General features: G+C 40.7%; 1 protein-coding gene across 1 annotated transcript; it reads left to right on the forward strand.

The window, feature by feature from the left end:
* The first annotated feature begins 2358 nt into the window (after window positions 1-2358).
* On the forward strand, window positions 2359-15948 carry LOC137140183 (EMILIN-3). Its single transcript, XM_067528361.1, has 6 exons — window positions 2359-3035; window positions 10954-11076; window positions 12002-12324; window positions 12820-13166; window positions 13476-13826; window positions 14297-15948. The coding sequence occupies exons 1-6, from the start codon at window positions 2866-2868 to the stop codon at window positions 15440-15442; spliced, it is 2460 nt and encodes an 819-aa protein (XP_067384462.1). The 5' UTR covers window positions 2359-2865; the 3' UTR covers window positions 15443-15948.
* Window positions 15949-20867: the final 4919 nt, after the last annotated feature.

Below are 20867 nucleotides of genomic sequence, written 5' to 3' on the forward strand. Positions count from 1 at the left end.
AGTGCTAAATAGCTGATGTCACCCAACCGGAATCCAATCGGTTTTCACTCTGTGTCCCTGTGTCAAAATCTCAAAAAAGGACATCCTGTAAAAGTCCTAGAGACAGGGGATGGTTCATAGAGGGGTTACAGCAATGAAACTAATTGAGTGGTGTCCTGTTTCATTGTTTCACTGGGTTTAATAACTTTGTTCCTCATCACTGCAAAACTGTGTGCAGAAACTATTCATACTGATGGCTCCTGTGAGGCAGTGGGAGAAAGACTGGACACATGCTCTATGTCACTTGGAGCAGGATGTACTAAATCCTCAGTCCAAAATATATAAAGATGAGGAAATTGCACATTGGACAGTTTAATATTTCTGGTCACTGTGACTGACTTGTATGGAATCAGTCAGTGGCAGCAGATAAAGATTTTTATATCTACACATAGACATTGTACATAGAGTACGTCATATAGCAAATATTTGGTTACTTTTGAAAGTCACTGAAAATTAATGTAATGTCTAGGTTGGTTAAAATATGTGCTGCTTGGATTATTTGTTCACACATGTAGATTTAATTCAATATTGCACGTGATCATAAACTACCAGGAATTGTAAGATATCTCCTGCTTTTTCTTAACATCTGGACAGTGTGCTGAGACAGGCATGTGCTTAAAAATATGCCAGTAATTTCTGTGAAAAATGGTATTTCAGTGCAGTGTTGGCTGCCAGAATAGACACAAAGTTAGAATAGTTTCCTTTTCACTGTCTCTCTGTTTTTGTAAGGTGACGGTTTCTGGTAATGGGATGGGATGAATCTTTAACAGGCTGGAAAACGCTTCAGCAGCTTCATACGCTGTAGAGCTTTGAATCTGAGCAGCACAATTAGATGGAGTAAACATGATCCACACTGTCGTAGAAACTTTAAAATAAAATGGAAGGATGTAAAGAATCATTAATAACAAGGATGTTTGAGGGTTTTGTTTATTTGTCATTCGTCAGTGTTGCTTGATAGATCCACCCCCTCTACAGCCATTTCAGTACTGGAATATTTGCTAAGCCTTCTTTTTCTTCCACTTATGTGACACATCTCTTTACTGAAACGTGTTTTCTTTCTCACCAACCTGCAAATGAAGAGTATACAGAGTAGAGTAAATGGTGCACAGTCCACACACAAATGAGAAGGACAGTAAAAACCAACTACCCAAAGAAAAAGGGCAACTCATAGACCTACCCTCCTTCTTATGGTAAAAATTAAGCATTAACTAATGTCGGGTCGACTGACTGTGTGCTTACATGACGTAAAAACAAAAAAATTATTAAACAGAGATCTCAGCAGTGGTTATTTTAGCATTTTTGGTCTTACCAGAATTATCAACTCAAAATTTCAAATACTTCAATATTGAAAAACACTTTGTGAAGATCGTTATTAAATTAACATCACTGACCAGCTGCTGTTGTCAAAAATGGAAAATTTTATGTAACCCCACATCAAGCTTTGTTGTTTACAGCCATGTTGCCACTAACAAATACACACAATATAAAAGTTGTTAGCGCTACTAGATTAACTTTGCTTTTTTTGTATCAGTGACAATAACCCCAGAAATGTAAATAAATGTTTGAATATTCAAGTAAAAAAAAGAGAAGAAGTTTAATTTTCTAGTTGTCCTCATGTTGTAAATGTTTTTTTTTTTTTTAATCTTTTAGGGCCATCAGACACCGTTGAAGCACTGACCCTGCCTTATTATAAAGACTGAATTGATCTGTGTAATTCTGAGTAAACATTCTGAACGACACAGGAGGCAATTACGCATGAATTCAAGAATGATATGTGAGTGCAGTAAGACATAAGCAGGAGGTTGGAGTGTGGATCGCAACTGAAGCTGTGGCTGAGATTTTTAATGACTGACCGCGGTGAAGCAAGGAGGGGGTCCATTGTGTCCAGATCTCCAGCATCTTAATCGGCTGCAGCCACAGCCGCGCAAATGGCACTGCATGCTGGGGCTTGCACTTTGATGCGCAGCTGCCTCCAGAGCAGATGGAGGAAGAATAGGAGAGGGTAAAGAAATAAAATCGTTACGTAAGGTATTAATGAGACAAAAACTTCGAGGTGGTTGGAGATGGGAGAGAGAAAGTGGACAGGTGGCATGTAAAAAAGAGTTAAAGCAGACGTAAATGACAGCTTTTTTTCTTAATAACCTGACTTGAAGGCATGTGTTTATATATGTGTTTGTATTTAAAAATGTAGATGAAAATAGTCACTTTGTTAGTAATCAGTCTCCCCGTAGTGCAGAGCTGCCAGGCTGGGGTGGGATATGCAAATGCAGGCTGACTGTCTGCCTGCCCCTTCAGAGGCAGGAGAGCAGCATGCTGCTTCTTACACACACACCCTCACTTGTGCGGAGTGCAGAGGACTTTGAGGGCCGAGCCTAGTCAGCGGGTCTCACACACGCTTGTGTATGCATGTAGATGGAACTGAACCTTTCTTAGAGCCACAGCTCACACACTCTCTTGCCTCCTTCTTTCTTGTGTCCGGTTTTCCTCTTTTGCCTCTCTCCTCCTCCAGCACACCTTTGTGTTGTTTCGTTGCCCTTCATCCACCTTTTCCCCTCCCTCTTTAGACTCACTAGTATTCCCTCAGCTCTGTCCTAAGTGCTAAGACTGTGGTTAGTAAAGAGACAGGGTGAGATGCTACTGATGCTACAGCTGGTTGGGCTCCATGTGTCCTTCAGGGCCCTTTGAAGAAGACAAGATTGCACGTATGCTCGGGAACTTGAACAAAAAACCCTGAGGAACCTACAATTGTCACTTTTTTACCCCGATTTTTTCATTAGCCAGTTGCATTTTCAAGGGAGAAAAGAAGAAAAAACTAAGTAACAGACAATGAGGACCAACTTGTGTATTTTTTTCTTGGGAGTGTTTTTATCTGTGGTGGACAGTAAAGGAACTTTTTATGGAGGCCCTGTCAACCCATTCTATGGAAACAGATACAACCTGTACAAGGCTGGACTCAACCCCCACCACCCACCAAACAAGCCCATGACCCGTCACAAGTAAGTGCTCTGTCCTTGACTTGTCACAGACAGTAATGCATGTTTTATTTTCCCTCGCATGCTGCAGGGGATTCAATCCAAAAATCATTCCAAGTAGCAAGAATGTTTGCAAGCAAGACCCACCTCATACTGTATTTCCCCTGAGAAACACATGTCACCGGCAAATATGGTTTTAGTTAGGGCATCGGCTTGGTAACAGATCCCTGAATTGACTCTCTGTTTCTCTTTTGCTCTCCATCGGCCTTTTTCTATGGTTCACACCTAAAACCATCTGTGGTTGAGATAAACATGATAGAGCAACAATGTCATGCCGCGTTTTGAAAACAAAGCTGTCATTATGCCCTTTATGGTGCAGAGAGGGGGCTGCTTACTGCAGAGTTGACAACAACAATATTTATTCCTTGCAGTCGCTGTGCGTGTGTGTGTGTGTCATGGGAGGGGGCCTCAATTAGAGTCAACACTTACGCTGCAACTGGGCATCAGCTGCTAGAAAGGAGTAGTACAAGTTATTTCTAATTAATACTAAAGCAGTAACACTGTACACTGAGATCAGTTTTGAAAGCTTGGGTTTCCTGTCCTGTAACTGTGACCTGTGATATATGCAAATAACACTGGACTGGACAGGAAAGTTAAACCACACACTCACAAAGGAATAACTTTCCTATACCATGCATGATATTTGAAAGTCATGAAGCTGTGAGATGAAACAGAGCCTTGTGGATATATTTTGCCTGGAAGAGATGGCTCATATTTGGCCTGTGGGACTCTTTTTGGTTTTTCCCCCCTTTTCCCATCTCTTTTGCTTGGCTTCCCCTGAGAGCTGATATGTCTTTGGACAGCTCCCCAGCTACCTGCTGCTTCACTCAAACTGCCACAGAAGACTGCTGATCACCAAGCCCTGCTTAGTCTCCCATAAACCACCAGGGAAAAGACTCTTCAGCATCGTTTTCCCTGAAATACAATGCCATCATAACAATTTCATTTCTGATTCTCTGTACAGTCATTTAAAGGCAAAATGTATTCAATGGGGGTTACAGTTTCAGAGGTATTTAGCAGATACTGTGGCCTAACATTAGCATGCAGCACACCTTATATCTTGTCCTCATAGTGCAGCCACAGAATTCACAATACTCTAAAAATCTGAATATAACCTGGTAATTCCTGAACATAGTCATACTATTAGAATACAACAACTAAAACCACACATCATGTAAACATTACACAGTCCAGAAAGGAGAGAGCAAACTGATATCAAACTCTTAGTGAAACCCTTTAAGTTGGACCCTAAATAGCTAAAAACACCATAACCTGGATTAGTTACCAAAATTCTAATTGCAATCCTTACACTGCCTGTCATTGATGAAAGTCAACTTACTGTAACAGGTACAGGTAGTAATGCATTTCTGCCCGACAAAAAAAAATTAATAGTTGAAATCTGTATCCTTCCTAGTGCTCAAAAATGTTCTGTATGATTTGCATCTTATTTTTCCTCTGATCTGAAATGATGCTTTTCATGACTAGGACAGTAGTACAGCGGCAACTGTTCATGCCAAAGATATTTATTTATATTCTAACATGCCAGATCTTTGCCAGGATTAAAAGGTTACCCACACATTATTCTATTCAAAACCACAGTAACTGATCAGTCTTGTTCTGTACTTTCTTGTTTCCCCCACACATGTCTGTCGTTCCAACTCTAGTGTTTATACTAGAGATGCTTACGCACCTTGGACACAGTGGTCCCCAGGGACTTGTCAGTGTCAGACCACCACCACAGATATATGAGCTCAGTTGTTGTCAGCCTGACTGCTCAGTGGAAATAGAGACTTAAAAATAACATGCATGCCTTGATGTTTGTATGTTTGTGTGTGCATGTGCACGTGTGTGTGCTGTTTATGCTTATGCTGCATTAGTTTATTATATGCATTTTTGAAGCATTGTGAAGGATCACTTTTAAAGAGCTTGTTAACCTAAAATCTAACAACACTGTCACACAGACAAAACTCAACTGTTTAGTAAGAGATTTAAAAATTCTCAGCTGTTCGTGCACCACAGACTTTCTTTATTCTTCATTTTGAATTATTATCTGTGTTTTGGCAGCAGGCAAGTTATTAGGTTTCACTGTCTATCCTTTCACTGAGCCACATGCTGGTATAAAAAAAACATAGTCACTAACTATGACACATTAGAGAGTTACAGCACTATACCTGCCTCTTTTTTATGCATAGAACCTTATACAGTCTGCCATGTATCCAGTTGTCTACACTTCTTGTTGAAGTGCTCTTTGGTCACGGATTTTTGCAAAGCTTTAAAAGCAATTCAAGGCAGTAAAATCTTTTTAAATGTTGGTGTTCTTGACTTTAAATGTTCATCTTCATAACGAGATTAAAGAAAGTGCATTTATTTGATGTTTTGTATGTCAATTGATGCTTCACTCCCTTTCTTTATATTGTAGTTAACATTTCAATGGTCTCACAAGCGTCTCTCATAATATTGCACAACTACAGTAAAACACAAAATTCACGACAACAGGTGAATCTTAATCCAAGAGCCATTTATCCATCACTGGGAAATGAGAGGGATTTCAATCAACTTGGATTCCAGTAGATGACATGATAAGAAACATATCTGAGGGATTTTCAATGATGTATGGGACAGAGTTCAAAAGGGGAAAGGTCACTGGGTTTGTAGAGGTTAAAGGTTATGAGCTTCTGTTGTAGGTTTGTGTTGAGTGTCCAGTGGAGGACATGGATGGAACCAATCTCCTGCTATGGGTAACAGAGGCTGGTCAGTAAACTCCCAAGCTCCTATACCAACACATGTTTATCAAACACTCTGCTTTCACTGACCTTTCTGCTAAAATGCTTGGTATTGGTAAAGACCCAGTTTATATAATCTCACACTAAAATTATTATCATCTTGATTGTGCTGTTCCAAACGTCCAAATTATGACTCAGAATCTGTTTCGTCTCAGAAAAATTGAAACCACTTTCAATCTTCTCACCGAAGTTCAGCAAGAAAGGGAATATGCAAATTGCCTAAAATAGTTTTGAAAGTCTAATTTAATAGATGCTCTCACGGTATCATTGAGCTCAACATTATTTTATTGTGAATAGACATTCAACAGACAACCATTCACACTAACATTTACATCTATGGGCAATTTAAAATCACCAATTACCTAAAATCCATCTGGTACCCGGAGGAAACCGATGCAAACTCCACATAGAAAGGCCGCAGCCAGCCAGGAATTTCAACAGGGGACATTTTAGTTATGAGGCGGTCACCATGTTGCCCATACACATTCATTTCCTATCATAATTTATGTATCCCGCATAGAATAGAGCTTTTAGTTTTAACCTATTGCTCAGCTTTTTCTCTACAGCACCCCAGTGTAATGATGCATCTCATTGACAGATCAAAATATGTTGCTACTGCCTCAGTCCCAAGACATATTCAAAATAAGCCTAATTTTTGCAACAAAGAAAAATTGTTATTTAAAGATGATTGTGTACTTTAGGAACTGTTTTAGAATAAGTTATTGGTGTGAGGTTTTTTTTCCTGAAAGTGTTCAAGCCTCTTACTGTATCCAAGACAAAAAGACATAAAAAACATAATAAAGCCTCACTATGTCCAATAATCTAACTTATAAGAGCCTGCAAAGTTAACGTTAGCAACTAAAGTTAGCCATAATGAATATAAGCGAGCAAAAGTAAATTATGAGTCTATACACACATGATTTCATTGCTGTAACAAGCATTAGAGGCCGATAGCCAAAACTTAATACTCAATAAAAAGCAGTGATCTGTCTTTAGGCTATAATAGCCAGATCTGGTTTGAATGTGACCCTGTGCATGAATGAATGATCCCTTTAGTCATAGAGCTTGGAGTATCCACGTCTTTCCTCTAACACTAATCAGTAGCCACAAGAGTAACGTCAATCAGCTCTGCAGCATGGGGCCTTTGAGACATGCCAGTTGGCTCGAAATAGGATTCATTAAAAGCATGTATGGAAAGGGACGAGCCCTGGAGGAGAGTTGTATGCCCATAGACACGATTGTTAAAAGTGCTATTAAAGATTTCATGGTTTTCTATGTGCCCTGTTCCAGTCATAAATCTGTCAAAAGCAACAGCATTGGCCTGGGTTCAAACAGGCAGGAACCCTGCAGGTGAGAGAGTGATTAATGGAGTATAGTGAGACCTTTAGTCAAAACAAGTGAGGCAGTGGCCAGAAAAGTCAGGGACATGATGAGACAACACAGAGGGGCTTCATGAAAAGTAGAAAGTGTGAAAATAGCATTAGAAACAGAAAACACGCATCTTAGACAATGTAAACGGAAATTACCTCAAGTTTGTACACAGAAAATGAAGGATGCAAAAAAATATTAAAAAGTGAGTTTTGGGGGGAAAAGCAGAGGTTGTAGGTGTAGCACCAATAATATTTGACGAAAAGGCTGAGTTGAGAATTCTGCTTTCCCCGAAGCAATTTAAGAACTGTAATGCTGTACTGGAAATATTTACGGTGAAACCAATTCAGGAGTCCAAAAAATGTCACGCTCCAATGACAGAAAGTATTATTAAAAAGCAGTATTTTGCCGTTAAGCTGGGGGGAGAGGCAAGCGAGGCAAGAAAAATACAGTACATGTGGCTTCCCTGAACAGAGGCAAAGACTGTTTGGATCTTGAGTGGGGAGAAAGTGAGGTCAGGTGAGGGTGGGTGGTGCACAAGACATTTTAATACTCTGATGAATTTAAATCAGCATAAAGCTGGCTGAGGTTGGGTGGTTCAGAGTGGGTGGGCCAACTGGAGTCATTATTTTGTGTGTGTGTGTTGATTTTACAAAAGAGAATTATTTATTTTACATGAAAAAATGTGGACAATTTAAAACAATGTATAACTGGTCTAGAAAATGTAAAGACAACCAATTTTGGAGCATTTTGTTGAAACGGGCAGAGCTGGAGTGTAGTACGCACATTATTCGTGGGTTAATTTTGTTTTACAATAGACAGGTGGAGTGTAACCACATTGAATACATAGATTCGGTCAGTCAGAGAAAGCATCCTGATTAGCAGTCAGTACTAACAACATCTGAGATGGCAATGGAAATTTGATCCTTTTAAATAGAAGACAGTATCTAGATATCTCATATCTCATATATCTTTATTTAAGAATTGTTATGAAATGTTTGTACTGACCTATATGATTAATGGATGATTTATTGTCTGAAAATTATGTATGTTGGCGGCTTCCTATTTCTCTGACCTTACTCAGTCTCTTACAGTCGGCCACTCACATCCAGGTGCTTCTGTCTGCCCCATGGAGAAATGTAAAGTTTAGTAATTAGACTTTTGTTGCTGCAGGCCAAATGCAATGAGATGCTTCACCTGCTCCCTCGAGTTGACATCTTTATGTAAAACAAAATGCTAATATCTTCTCGGCCAATTATTACAGTGACATTGTGTTGGCCCGTGCTAGCTGTTTTTAAATGTGAGTCATAAAGTTGACTTGACTAAATGACTTTTATTTTCAGTCACTGAGTGGGCTAGCTTGTGTGGCCAACCCCTCCCCCCTTTCTCTAGAAAGTCCTTAAACTTTTATCTCCCTGTCCACATGCACCACATACTATAAGAGGTAGATTGATATTTAGGAAATGAAAAAAGCTCAGAGGAGCCCAGTGTTCCTTTCTCATCCTCCCCATATTTGTCTGATCTCAGACTATACTAGATCAGGTCTTCTCCATTCCCCCTATACAAGCAGCCTAAGCAAAGTTCTTACCTTCCTGTCAGCAGCTGGACATTTGACAAATTATGGGTTCATGTAATTATCATCCTAAATTGTCATCCTAATGTGGTCTCTGAGGAACTGATATTTTATATAAAGGCTTCATTGTGCACGTATAACATGTGCACATGTGTATGTGTGTCAGTGTTGAGTTGAAACTTAACATTCGTCCTGTAAAGGTTTGTTTTTACACAGCAGAGGAGTTGACCTCGCATTGCCCCAACCCATGCAGCAACACAGAGGAACTGGATTGATCTTATCACTTCGCTTTGATTCTCACAAAGCCAGAAAACCTTTATCTGTAAAACACAGAGGATAAAATATCCCTCACAGACCCAAACGACACTGACAGATCTGTGAAAACAGACAAAAGAGGCAGAAATAGAGACTGTGTGCAGGAATATTTTTTCTCGTGTGCATCTGGATTCCTGTGCTTCAGTCATTGTGTGTGAAGTTGAAGCTCATTGGCTTTCCCCAGATGTGCACCTGATAAACAAATCAGTGACTATAGTTACATTTCACTCTGCCTTGCACATAATGTAAAAGGAATCAGACACTCATGGTCCTGTGTACAAACACAATTGTTACACCTTCTCGTTCGCCTCTGGATGACATTATCTTGAATTCTTCTTAACTTCAGGGATCTCTATTGCCAACAACATATGAGTTTAATCTTGCACAAATATATTTGTGCCAAACTTCTCAGATGTTGGACACTACATTTAAAAAAAAGTTAATTTATTGTGCCAAAGGTTCTGTGTATTCTTTGACCAGCAGGTCAGAGCAGAGGGAGTGATAAGTCTTAAGCTCTCTCAGGGGCTGTTAAGAAAAGAACCTGCAGGTGGGAGGGAAAAAAATGCATGAAAGCAAATTATTAACAGTATTATGACAGTATATCCTGAGAGGGAAAAATGTTCCAGAGAGAATGTTGCACCACCACTGGTTCTCAGATTAAGCTGTCTTCGATTTTATATATAAATCATCAGAATCATAAAAAAACATTTATTATGCTGTACAAACATCCGTAGAGCGTAAATTGCCTGTGTGCCTTTAAAATATTTTAAGTGCTTGGATTATACCACATCACTTAGCCACCACTTCCTTAACAACACAAGACCTGGCAGGAGGTTACACTACTGGTATGAAAGGATCTCTGTCATTGTGACTACTGCCCTTTTCCTTCCCTTTGCTATTAGCATATGTCAACACACACACTACACACACACACTCACGCACGCACACTAATGCTGTCACAGTCAGCAATTTGCAGAAAGCAGCAGCAGGACAGCCATTTCTCACAGACTTTGACAGTCTGTTAGCCCGCTGAACCTGTTAACTTGCTGTGTAGACATGTCCCTCTCCACTCCTCCTAACACTTCTATTTGTCCTAAAACAGCTGTGGAGCAACTTTCAGTACTGCATGTGTTGCTAAATGCTCCCCTCTGAATGTACAAAATGCTTCATGTGTGAGCCTAAAAAGTGTGGATCATCATTTCCTGCGTTGCACATGGGCCAGGGGAACATTTAGCAGTTGCTATAGCTGTTCTGGCAATGATGAGAGAGAAGAAGAGGGAAAGTCCAGCTCCAGCATGATGCAACACCTGTTTAAAGTAGTAATAGTGTGTGTGCTTGTGTTGGAGGCTTCTGAGAACAGTCTTAAATAACAGGGCACAATTAAACTCTAGACTCTAAATGAGCAGTATAAAAATGTAAAAAACAAACCTTTAGTGCTATACAACAGAGGACCTACAATAAAATATAACAATATAACAACAGAATGAACTTAAGGGCAGGCTTCATATTTTCTTGAAAGCATAATTACACTAAATGTTATTTATGTACATCTGTACTTCCAATAAAAACTTCTGGGTTTCTATTTACATTTATGCTGACTAATGATGAATAAACACAGACATTAGTAAGCGAATGTCCTATGTGACAACTCATCATTCATGCTATTGTTGCTCCACATTTTACTATTTAACATTTTCATCATTTTCACATGACACCACATTAGCTGCTGTTTATTAAAAGCTAGTCTCCCTTTAATACACAACATCTGAAATTTGTTATTATAGTGTTTATACACCAGTGATGTAAATCATTTAACTTCTATGTCTCTGTGCTGCCCTTACAGAAACCACTGTGCCTATGTGGTCCAGAGGAACATCACATGCACCATGCAGGATGGAGTGGCTACCTTTGTGAAGGCTGAGTACACCACAAAGTGCATCTGGGGTCAGAAGTGTCCTGTTGTAATGTAAGCTTGGTTTTACGGTTTTAAATGTGAAAATGTATTTTTAGCATACTGCAGCTTGAAGTCTTCTGAAAAATATACACTGTGTCAATGCTGCCCTCTAGTGTCTACATTATGCGCCAATAAAACATTAGTGAGTAGCTTCTCGGCTACATGCACGTCTGTTTGTGGTCAGTACTCTTCTGAAGAGAGATGGGAATATAGTATTAATACTTTCAATTTTGTTACATTAGGTTATTAAAATTGTTAGAAAAGTCCTCCTTTATTTATTCTACTTTAAAAGTCATACTTTATCTGGGCTCTTATTTCTCTCACCAGTTTGTAAAATAAGAAACAAAAGTGAAAAAATAATAATCAATAATCAAATACAAATAATAATTCAAATAATCTAATGAATGCATCAGAAATTCACACTGTCTGAAGTAATGTTTTACCTTAACCTTTACTTTATCATTATTAGAAGAGAGTGTGCCTGTTTGCCTGTGTTTTGTGTGGACATCCATGGAGATCTGTTCCTCAAGCTACTGGATGTGATTTTATGATTCTGTTTAGTTTGCTTTTTCAATCTCCTCACAGAAAATTATGAGTGGATTTTCTACGGAAAAATTGATAAATCACAATGTGTATATGTGTGCATGTGTGTTTGTGTGTGTGTGAGAGAGAGAGAGTTCATAATTTATAATCAAAGTAAAATTTTCAAGATGATAACAGTGAAGTTTGGTGCTGACCCCGGTACAATCCTCTAATGCCACAACATTTACACTACAATTTATCTTAATCTCATAATCTTGCTCTAATCCACATTTAATCCCATAGTGTACAACCTCATCCCTTTATCTCTGTTCTACGCCTCCACTCTTCCCATAGTCTGACCTGTCTCTGTGTTAATATTGTGCTTTCTTTTTAATCTTTATCACATTGTCTTCAGGTACAGGACATTCTACAAACCAAAATACAAAGTGGGTTTTAAGACAGTGACTGAGCTGGAGTGGAGATGTTGTCCTGGCTACTCTGGAGAAAACTGCTATGATGGACCCACATCGTTGCCTGATGTCATGGTGCCACCTTTCAAGGGTGCTGGTTTTCCCCATCGCCCAGGGTTGAAGGGTTTCCCCCATGGCCCTAGACCCCCCGTGGACCAGAAACCTGGTGGAGGCCAATTGGAGCCAGGCAAACCTTTCCCCAGTGTCCCTGACCACAGACCAGTTCCTACAGGACAACTCCCTGCTGGAAGTGGAAAACCAAACTATGGTGAGTCAAGTCAAGTCCACTTATTTAGAAGCACATTTAAAACAACAGAGCTTGACCATAGTGATTATAATAAAATGAAAAGGAAAGTAAAACACACAATACATCAATCCTGAGAATATAAATACGTTATCATTAAGGTCATCCTGTATCCTATATCATTTATTCATTCATTGCACTGCATATCACAACTGTAAACCTCTGCAGCTGTAACAAGGCAGGGCAATTTCCCTCTGGGATTATTAAAGTTGTTTGAATCTTGAATCTTAAATATTTAATCTTGAAATAGTATTGAGAAGATAGCTCAAACAGATTTAAATGAAGCCATTAGTGCAAAGGCACAGCTCTTTTTACGCTTTAGTCTAAACCTGGGAGAAGGCAGGAGCAATTAAGAACAGATGCCAACTGATTTTTTGTGAACCCTACTGCATTATTCTGTCTTTGGTGTTTTGAAATATACTTTCTTAAGCACATTCTTTTTAATTCTTGTAAATGTAGAAAACAAATTTGGGATATCTAGCGTGACTGGTGAACGTTTGGACCGTATGGAGGAGGACTTGCGTCATCTCACTCAAGGTTTAGACACTCTCAATGGAGTGGTAGCTAGCCTCGAGGAGCGACTACGCACATCTCTCCGGGAAGACACCAACAAGATTCTGGTATCTCTGCTACCCAATCCACCCCGAGTGCCTGACTCTACTGTGGGATTTGGGGTGATTCCAAATGGGACTCCTGATGGACTGGATGGAGAAGAAAGCTTTACTGGATTTGGAGACTTGGCAGGGAGAGTGACAGAAGTGAGAGATGAATTGCGAGCCAAGACTCACATCATAGAGGAGATTCAGGTACTGTGCCACTCTGGTTGTTTAATATTTGAAAAATTTAATGCTGACTGATTTTATTGTAGCTGTGATTGATAGGCGTCAGAACACGTAGGGTATTGTAGCTTGTTGCATATGGAGCTGCGTAGTCACAATTCAGTCTGAGTGCCAATTCTGACTCACTTCACATCAATGTTAACCAGGTTAACTAGGCTGAATGTTGTGGCTGATTGGTGTATGCTCCAACTTACTCAAACCAGGTCTCTTAAGTTTCTCTCTTTCTCTTTTATTGAGTACTTCTTTTTTCTCCCTCTCACCTGTATGTGTCTTTAGGGAATGGTCCTGGGTCATGATGGCCAGCTGAAGAGGCTCTTAGAGCTAGATCAAGTGAGGCCGAACCTTGACCCTGTCCCTGCCACTCATCTAGATGAGATCCTGGATGCCAAGCTGGCTATTGTGCGGGCTGAGATCCTGGATGGCTTTGAACGTCGCCTGAATGGCCTGGTGATCCACTGTGACAAGAAGATTGTGGAGGTACAAAGGGAGTGCCACAGGGAGCACATGGATGGCCAGAAGCATATGCAGCAATCCCTGGATGGGAAAGAAACTGGGCTCAGAGAAGAGCTGGGATCTTTGCAGACTCAGATCCAGGGACTAACGCTGACTGAGAGCTGCTGTGGACAGGTACTGTGCATGTGATTGCAACATAATCAACCTGCAGGATAAACATCCAGGCCTTGAAATAAATATACCGCTGTGAATTTGAGTAATTAAAACAATGGGCTGGACTGAGGTTTAATGAATCATTTGACATTTTAGCGAATAAGATAATTTGCATAATTGCAAAGATGAGAAGACTCGTGCCTGTACAATAGAGATAATTAGCATAACTTAACATAACATCTTTTTTTCTATCCTTTATGCAAAGATAAGCTAACCAGTCTGCTAACCAGAGGCTGTAGCCTCATATTTATTCCACAAACAAAATATTTATAATAAAAAAGAAATGTGTATTTCCACCTAAGCTTAGTTTAACTAAATCCAATAGATTTTAAATTGTGCTAGTGAAATGACAATATCACTACACCATAATCACAGTTGCCTAGACCTTGTTTTTTGTTACTTATGAGCTAACATGCTATTGATTATTCCAGGTTAACAGCCTGTCCCAGCATATGCTGCTGTTGGAGGAGTCTGTGAAAGGTCTGACAGAATCTCAGAGACAGCTTCAGACTGCCCTTACTGACCAGAGCATCCATGTGGAGACATTGATCGAGACCCGCCTAGTGGATATAGAGGGTCGCCTCAATGCCACGGAGGAGGGACCTAATGGAGTAGGAGGGTTCCCTGGTGGTCTGGACGGCTTCAAGACCATGCTGGAGGACAAGTTGAAGACCCTGGAAGAGAGAGTGTTTGTGGCAGTGGAGGAGCTGAGTAATGCCACTGCCCCAGCACTTCTGGAGGGCCAAGTTGTTCCTGCACTGGAGACAGAGATTGAATCTGTGAGGAGGAGAGTGGAGGGAGACATGGATGGCATTCAGAAACAGTTAATAGACCTTGAACTCCTTTGCACCTCCTCCTGCTCACCTGCCACCCCGCCAGCAGGAGGTGTCAGTGCCTCTGAAGTAGAAGAGGAGTGTGAAGGGATGGAGAAGAAGATGACAAATCGCCTGGACTCTCATTCTAACCAGCTGAACCGTATAAACAACACCCTGCAGAACCTGCTTTTTCGAATTGCACAAGAGAACACAGAAGGCTCTGTCCAGGGAGAGATCACCCTGCTGAAGGTCAACATCAACTCTGTGAACCGTACTCTAAAAGGCTTAAAGGACTCAATTAGCTTCATTGCAAGTGAAGTGGGACATGCGAATGCCACCTGGGAGCAGAGAGAGCACCAGTTAGTCAACCAGGTGCAAGGAATCACAAAACTAGTGGGCCACCAAACCTCCCTCCTGGGGGCTGGGGAGAGAAGGTTGGCCCAGCTGAAGGGAGAGCTAGTGGCCTTGAAGAGACAGTTGGCTGGAGAGTTGCAGGGCTGCCGGAGCACAGCAACAGAAGTACAGAAGGAGGTGAAGGATGTTGATAGCAGGGTGAGCCAAGTAGAGGGACAGTGCAGCAGCCTAGGGGAGCTAGCAGAGCAACTAGAAAGGATCAGGGCGGAGCTTGAGAGACACTCAGACTCATACCTTGCCCAGGTGAATGGCACCTTGGCAGTCCATTCAGAACAGCTAGCTGAGCTGAAAGGAGAGGTCAAAGACTGTGGGGCCAAAGAAGCAGCCAATCAAAAAGGAGACCAGTAGCATCTGAGCTACAGAATTTAAAAAAATAATAAATAATTGCGTGTGCTCCCTCTGCTTCTCTCCTCTCCCTTTCAAATCCCATTTGCACAGATGCAAACTCATTGAATCTGTGAAAGTCTTTTTCCCATAAGCTCTCCCCCCTAGAGCCTCCAGATCTCCTGTGTATTTAGTGAGGAGAGGGGGAATAGACACCTGTGGTTGTATAGATGGGAATATTGAAATTCTGTTCTATAGGGCATTTGTATTTTCTCTGATCATGCTTGTTTTGTTTTCACGTTTTATCTTTTTAACTTATCTGAAGTGATTGCATTGTTATGCTATCAAACGTTTTGTATTAGATAAAGCATAAAACAAGGTGAATGATACAGGACTAAAATGCTGCTACGGGTCTCTGCTGACAAGCACACTCGGCATCCTCTGTGTGGACACCTGTCTTTTTAAAGAATACTGTACATTACCATGGTGCTATTTACTTTTTTATAAACTCTATAAATGTTTTACACATTTAAAAAGACAAGTGTGTTTTATTGACAGTTGTGTGTGTTTCCTCCTGCATTGTTCCGCGTTGCAGACAAGTTTCATGAATCGCCATGGAGGGACAGTGATATCACATCATTATGCATGGCAGATTAAAGCGAAATAAAAGCTAAAACACAGGGCTGTGCTTAGAATGGTACTGTTATCCCTATGACTTCGACGCCAACAAAATACATTTGCAAAAAAATATTTATTATTAAAATATTGTTGCTGCCTCTTCCTTTAGCAAGGTTTTAGGTTTTATTGGTCAGATTACCCAATCAGGAAGCAGATATGCAAGTCAACCGGCTGGTTGAGCTGCCACTTTAATTGTGGGCATTATGTGCAAGTCAGCCTGCTGGTTGACTTTTCCTGTTAGGGTTCTCCTAGGCATGAATGGATTTCATTCATTTTTGCAAAAAATATTTTTTCTTTTCATACAAAAACTTCACAGAGATTAGAATTTGTTAAAATAACATTTAATTTATCTGTAAATAATTTAAAAACCTACAATGTAATATTTTATAATATCAACCAACAGTGCTACAAATTTATCAAACACCTGTATTCACTTCCGCTGGCATGTAACGAAGCACTGCTTTGTGTTCTGCAAATAAGTAACAATTTGCCATCTCCACACTACGAACACCACATCGTGAAACTCTATTCATGCAGAAGTTTTCGCTGATGGGCAAATGTCGGCCAGTGTCCAATGCCATCAAAACGGACCTGCTTGGTGGGGTGGAGAACTTGGGAGTTAGGGCAACGGAATGGGGGTTTGTGTTGTGCATTTGGTGGCCGTCCAACTTTGGCTGGCACCTTGTTGGCTTTCTTCAGTGTAGCTGCCAAAACTTCTTGAGAGGCATCGGTTGCTCCTTGACAAGGTCGCAGTCCCTCTTGTAGATGAGCCATGCATTAGCAATGCTCACGTGTACATAATGTACCCAAACAAGGCTCTGTACCTGCGCCAGGACTTTGTTGGCATTTTGTAGAGGTGCACCAGTATATCTGAGAGATTGATTGCCCCGCATGGCTTGGTTGTAGGCCAGGAAGATGGATGGCCATGGCATGTCAACCTGCTGTTATGCATCCTTTGAGAACCTTTTCACTGAAGACAGTGGCACATCCCCACATGCACTGCTCAGCAAGTTGATATGCTTGTTGTCAGACCACTTCACTGCAATGACTCCCTCGGATGAATGGAAATTGCCTCTCTCTTGCCTCACCAACTCTTCATCACTCAGCAGTATTGCACCACCTGAAAGATATGAAAATACAGTGTAAGCTCATTTGTTTGTGCATGTCTCCAGATAGCATTACCATCGTGGTACAATGAAACTGTTTAAAAAAACACAACGCGGAATATATCTTTATCAAAAGAGAAAATATGCAAGGTAGCAAGAAGCCAACGTGTCAAAATATGTTAGAGCCTGCAGGACTGGATCACACATCAAAAGCCTTTTAGCATTTTTCCATCATATGGCGCCTAAGAAGGGTGTGTAAGTGTGTGTGTGTGTGTGTGTGTGTGTGTGTGTGTGTGTGTGAGCACACCAAGTGCATTACCTGTGTGGTTTGCTCTGATAGTACCAACACATCCACATTTACATTTAGTCATTTAGGAGAAGCTTTTGTCCAAAGTGACTTACAAGTGAGGTACAAGGCAGCAAAAATCTAAGTCAAGGAGAAAACATCAAAGCAGAGTCCTATCAGAAGAAGTGTTTATGTTTCATGAGATGCAAATGCAAGAAAGAGCAGAAAGGCAGTTTTTTTTTTTTTTCAAATTGACCTGCCGCATTTTGGATCATTTGTGTGATGAGACAGAGGAGTCATCTGGCGGAAAGCACAAGAAGGCCATCAGCATTGCAGAGATAGGAAAGACCATGTGAGCAGATGATAGAACCCTAGGATGAAGTATAGACGGAAAAACGAAAAGGACCAAGAAATGAAAGCTGCAGCACCGGTAGAGCGGCTATGAGAGTTAGAAACATGCCTCTGCCAGGATACCTTGAAGTGTGGACAAGAGGATCTGATACTTCAGTGTCAAAGGCTGCAGATAAGTCGAGTAGGATTAAGACAGGAGACTGACTGGTGGCTTTTGCAGCCCACAGAGATTTCACGGCAATCAGGAGTGCCGTTTCTGTGGAGTGACTACTCTTGAATCCAGACTGGTTGACATCGAGGAAGTTGTTCTTAAAAAGAAAGTCTGAGAGTTGATTGAACACTGCTCATTCCGTGGTCTTGGCCAGAAATGGAAGAGGACAAACAGGTCTGTAATTCTACATAGGAAGAGGCCTTCCAAGCCTTGATGTGCAACTTCTTCCTCTTGAATGTTGCAAAAGGTTGTGGCCCCTTGGTAGAGTATGATGTCGTGGTAGATTCCAGACAAGCTGCCTGACAGAAGATCTTGAACCCTGACTTATCTGGCTTGCTCTGGATGTATTGACAGAGGTTGCCAGCTCAGGTGCCTTTGTACATCACCACCACATCGTCAATAGTATGCCTGTTGGTGGCGGGAATTAGGAGGCATTGTTGTCTGAAAATGTCAAACATCATCGAAGTGGACATGTTTTCTTAGAAGCTTGAAATGCCACACTGAAATGGTGTCTGCCAATGGAAGGAAGCGTGACTCAGTGGCCCAGTAATCTTAAAAATTGGGGAAATAGGAAATGCTCACATACAGCAACACTGATAAGAAATCTTCAATTTCAGCAGCTGTGGTTTTGATAGTTGCCCTGGTTTCTTGAACAGAGTACTGGTTAGAATGCTCAGCCATGTACTCTTGAAATACTCAAAAGGCTCCTGGACTGACTCTGGAACTGTGAAAACAGGCTCGGGCACAGTGAATGTAGAAGTCGCCCTCTTGGGCCACTTTCTTTGTTTTAGTTTCGCAGAAAGAGGAGAGAGATTTATACTTTGGTATGATGTTTTTTGAGCTATATATAATTTTTTCAACAACAGTGGTCACCAATCAAATGAATGGTGCTTATCTAGAACTGCATGGGTGGCTTCAGACAGCTCTATTTACATATGTGTAATGTGTTCACACAAGTAGGCACAAGTAGGCAAACATTTTGCTATAATTATGTCTGTGTATCTTATAAATTGAATGACTAGCGATGGTTAGAAAACGGACACAAAACGAGAGATTAACGACTTCAGCAAGGCTGTTTAAACTGCCGTCTTACGCTGGCAATCGAGTGGTTGACCATGTTTTCTGAAGAAGCATAGATATTTGTTTTATTGTCTAGAAATTATATCTGAAAAGATTTTTTACTTACCTCAACTTTTACATGTTTTACTGTTATGTTTAACCAAAGATTGTCTCTCCACATACAAACTGCAAAAAAAGAGTTGATAGCAGTGAAATGATATGTGAGCAACATATTTTTTAAAAATGTTGTTACTGGTGTGTTAGTCCTTCACTGAACCAGATAATTATAAACTTGTTATTCATAATATAGTCTTATATTATGAATAACAAGTTTATAATAACTGCACTGAAATGTTTTTTGGAGAAGGTAAACCCAAAGGGCAGCTCTTGACAGTAAATAGCAGATGGTAAAAAAAACTGCAAATGAAGTTATTGATGTCTGCGTGACAAATAAGAAGTTGTTGAAATACTGAACATTGAAAGTGAGCTTCATTACCATTTTCCCCTTCTTCATCAATTTCACAGAATAGGGACTGCAAACAGATTCTGAATTATGACTGAGCCTGTACTCGGCTTGCAGTGTCTGCAGGTTTCACAGCATATCAGCACATACTTTAGGACAGCAACGTCTCTCGCTGATTAACTGACTGTCAGTTTGTAATAGGGACCAGAATTGTATGATTAATATAAGCTGCACAGTATATTGGCTGCACAGTATTGCTCAGTGACTGCACAGAGTAAGCAGTTTTAGAGGATTTTCCTTTTGTTTAAATCCCCTGGCTTTACAAAATGGTACAAAAAGGAAAATGTGCACATGTGGTATTTTTTTCAAAGCAGATCTCACTAAATTTCTAAAACACAATACAAGATTGTGGCCACATGATGCAGTCAGATGATAAGGTGGGTCATTAGGTAAAAGTGTGGGGGATATAAAAATGTTTGTAGAGTCAGAGGTTAGGTGAGACTCAGTGATAATGAATGAAACTGAGTGAAATGAGCTGTAAAAATGTGTTGACCTTGCATGACTGAAGCGTTGTCAGCAAGTCTTGTGAACAGCATCAGCACATAGCTTTTAAAGGCAACATCCCTCCGTTACCAGAGCAGGATGAAGCATTCACAGTATAATCACAGTGTAATAAATAAAACCTGAGGCTAGATGTAAAAAATGCCTGAAGGGCAATACAGCATGGGCGAATTAGGTTGAGGCCACAAGCAAAGGCAAGATAAAATAAGGACTAGTAGTGAGATAGTCACAAGCATGAGGCAGGAGAAATGAAGATGAAATGCTGAAAATGGCATAGTGTAGAAGAACAGAATGAGCTGAGACAACAGTATGGCTGTGACAGTCAGGGTAGTGAGGAGGTGAGCTCAGAGGAGGAGCTCTGCCTGCTGGAGAGGAACATTCAAACTGATAGATTGAGATGAGACAATGGCAGACCAACGGAGAGAAAGAGAGAGAGTATGAGAGAGAGAGAGAGAGTGTGTGAAGATGGATGAAAAATGTGAGAAGTGGAAGCAGATGTGTTTACAGATTACTCGTCCCTCGGCTGCATCCCTTCTGTCCTGACAGGAAAGCAGGCAGGAGTCACAACACAAGCTGGAAAAAAGTACATGCCTGCTCACATTTGCAAGCACAAGCTTACAACACAAATAGTACTGTACAACATGACAAACAGAAGCAGCTTACACCCCAGGACTCCACAGAAACTGGGTGCTCTGCTGTCCCTTGGGAAGCAGCATTGTAGCGAGGACTGCCCT

Source organism: Channa argus, chromosome 13 (genome assembly GCF_033026475.1).
Source record: "Channa argus isolate prfri chromosome 13, Channa argus male v1.0, whole genome shotgun sequence".
Taxonomy (NCBI): domain Eukaryota; kingdom Metazoa; phylum Chordata; class Actinopteri; order Anabantiformes; family Channidae; genus Channa; species Channa argus.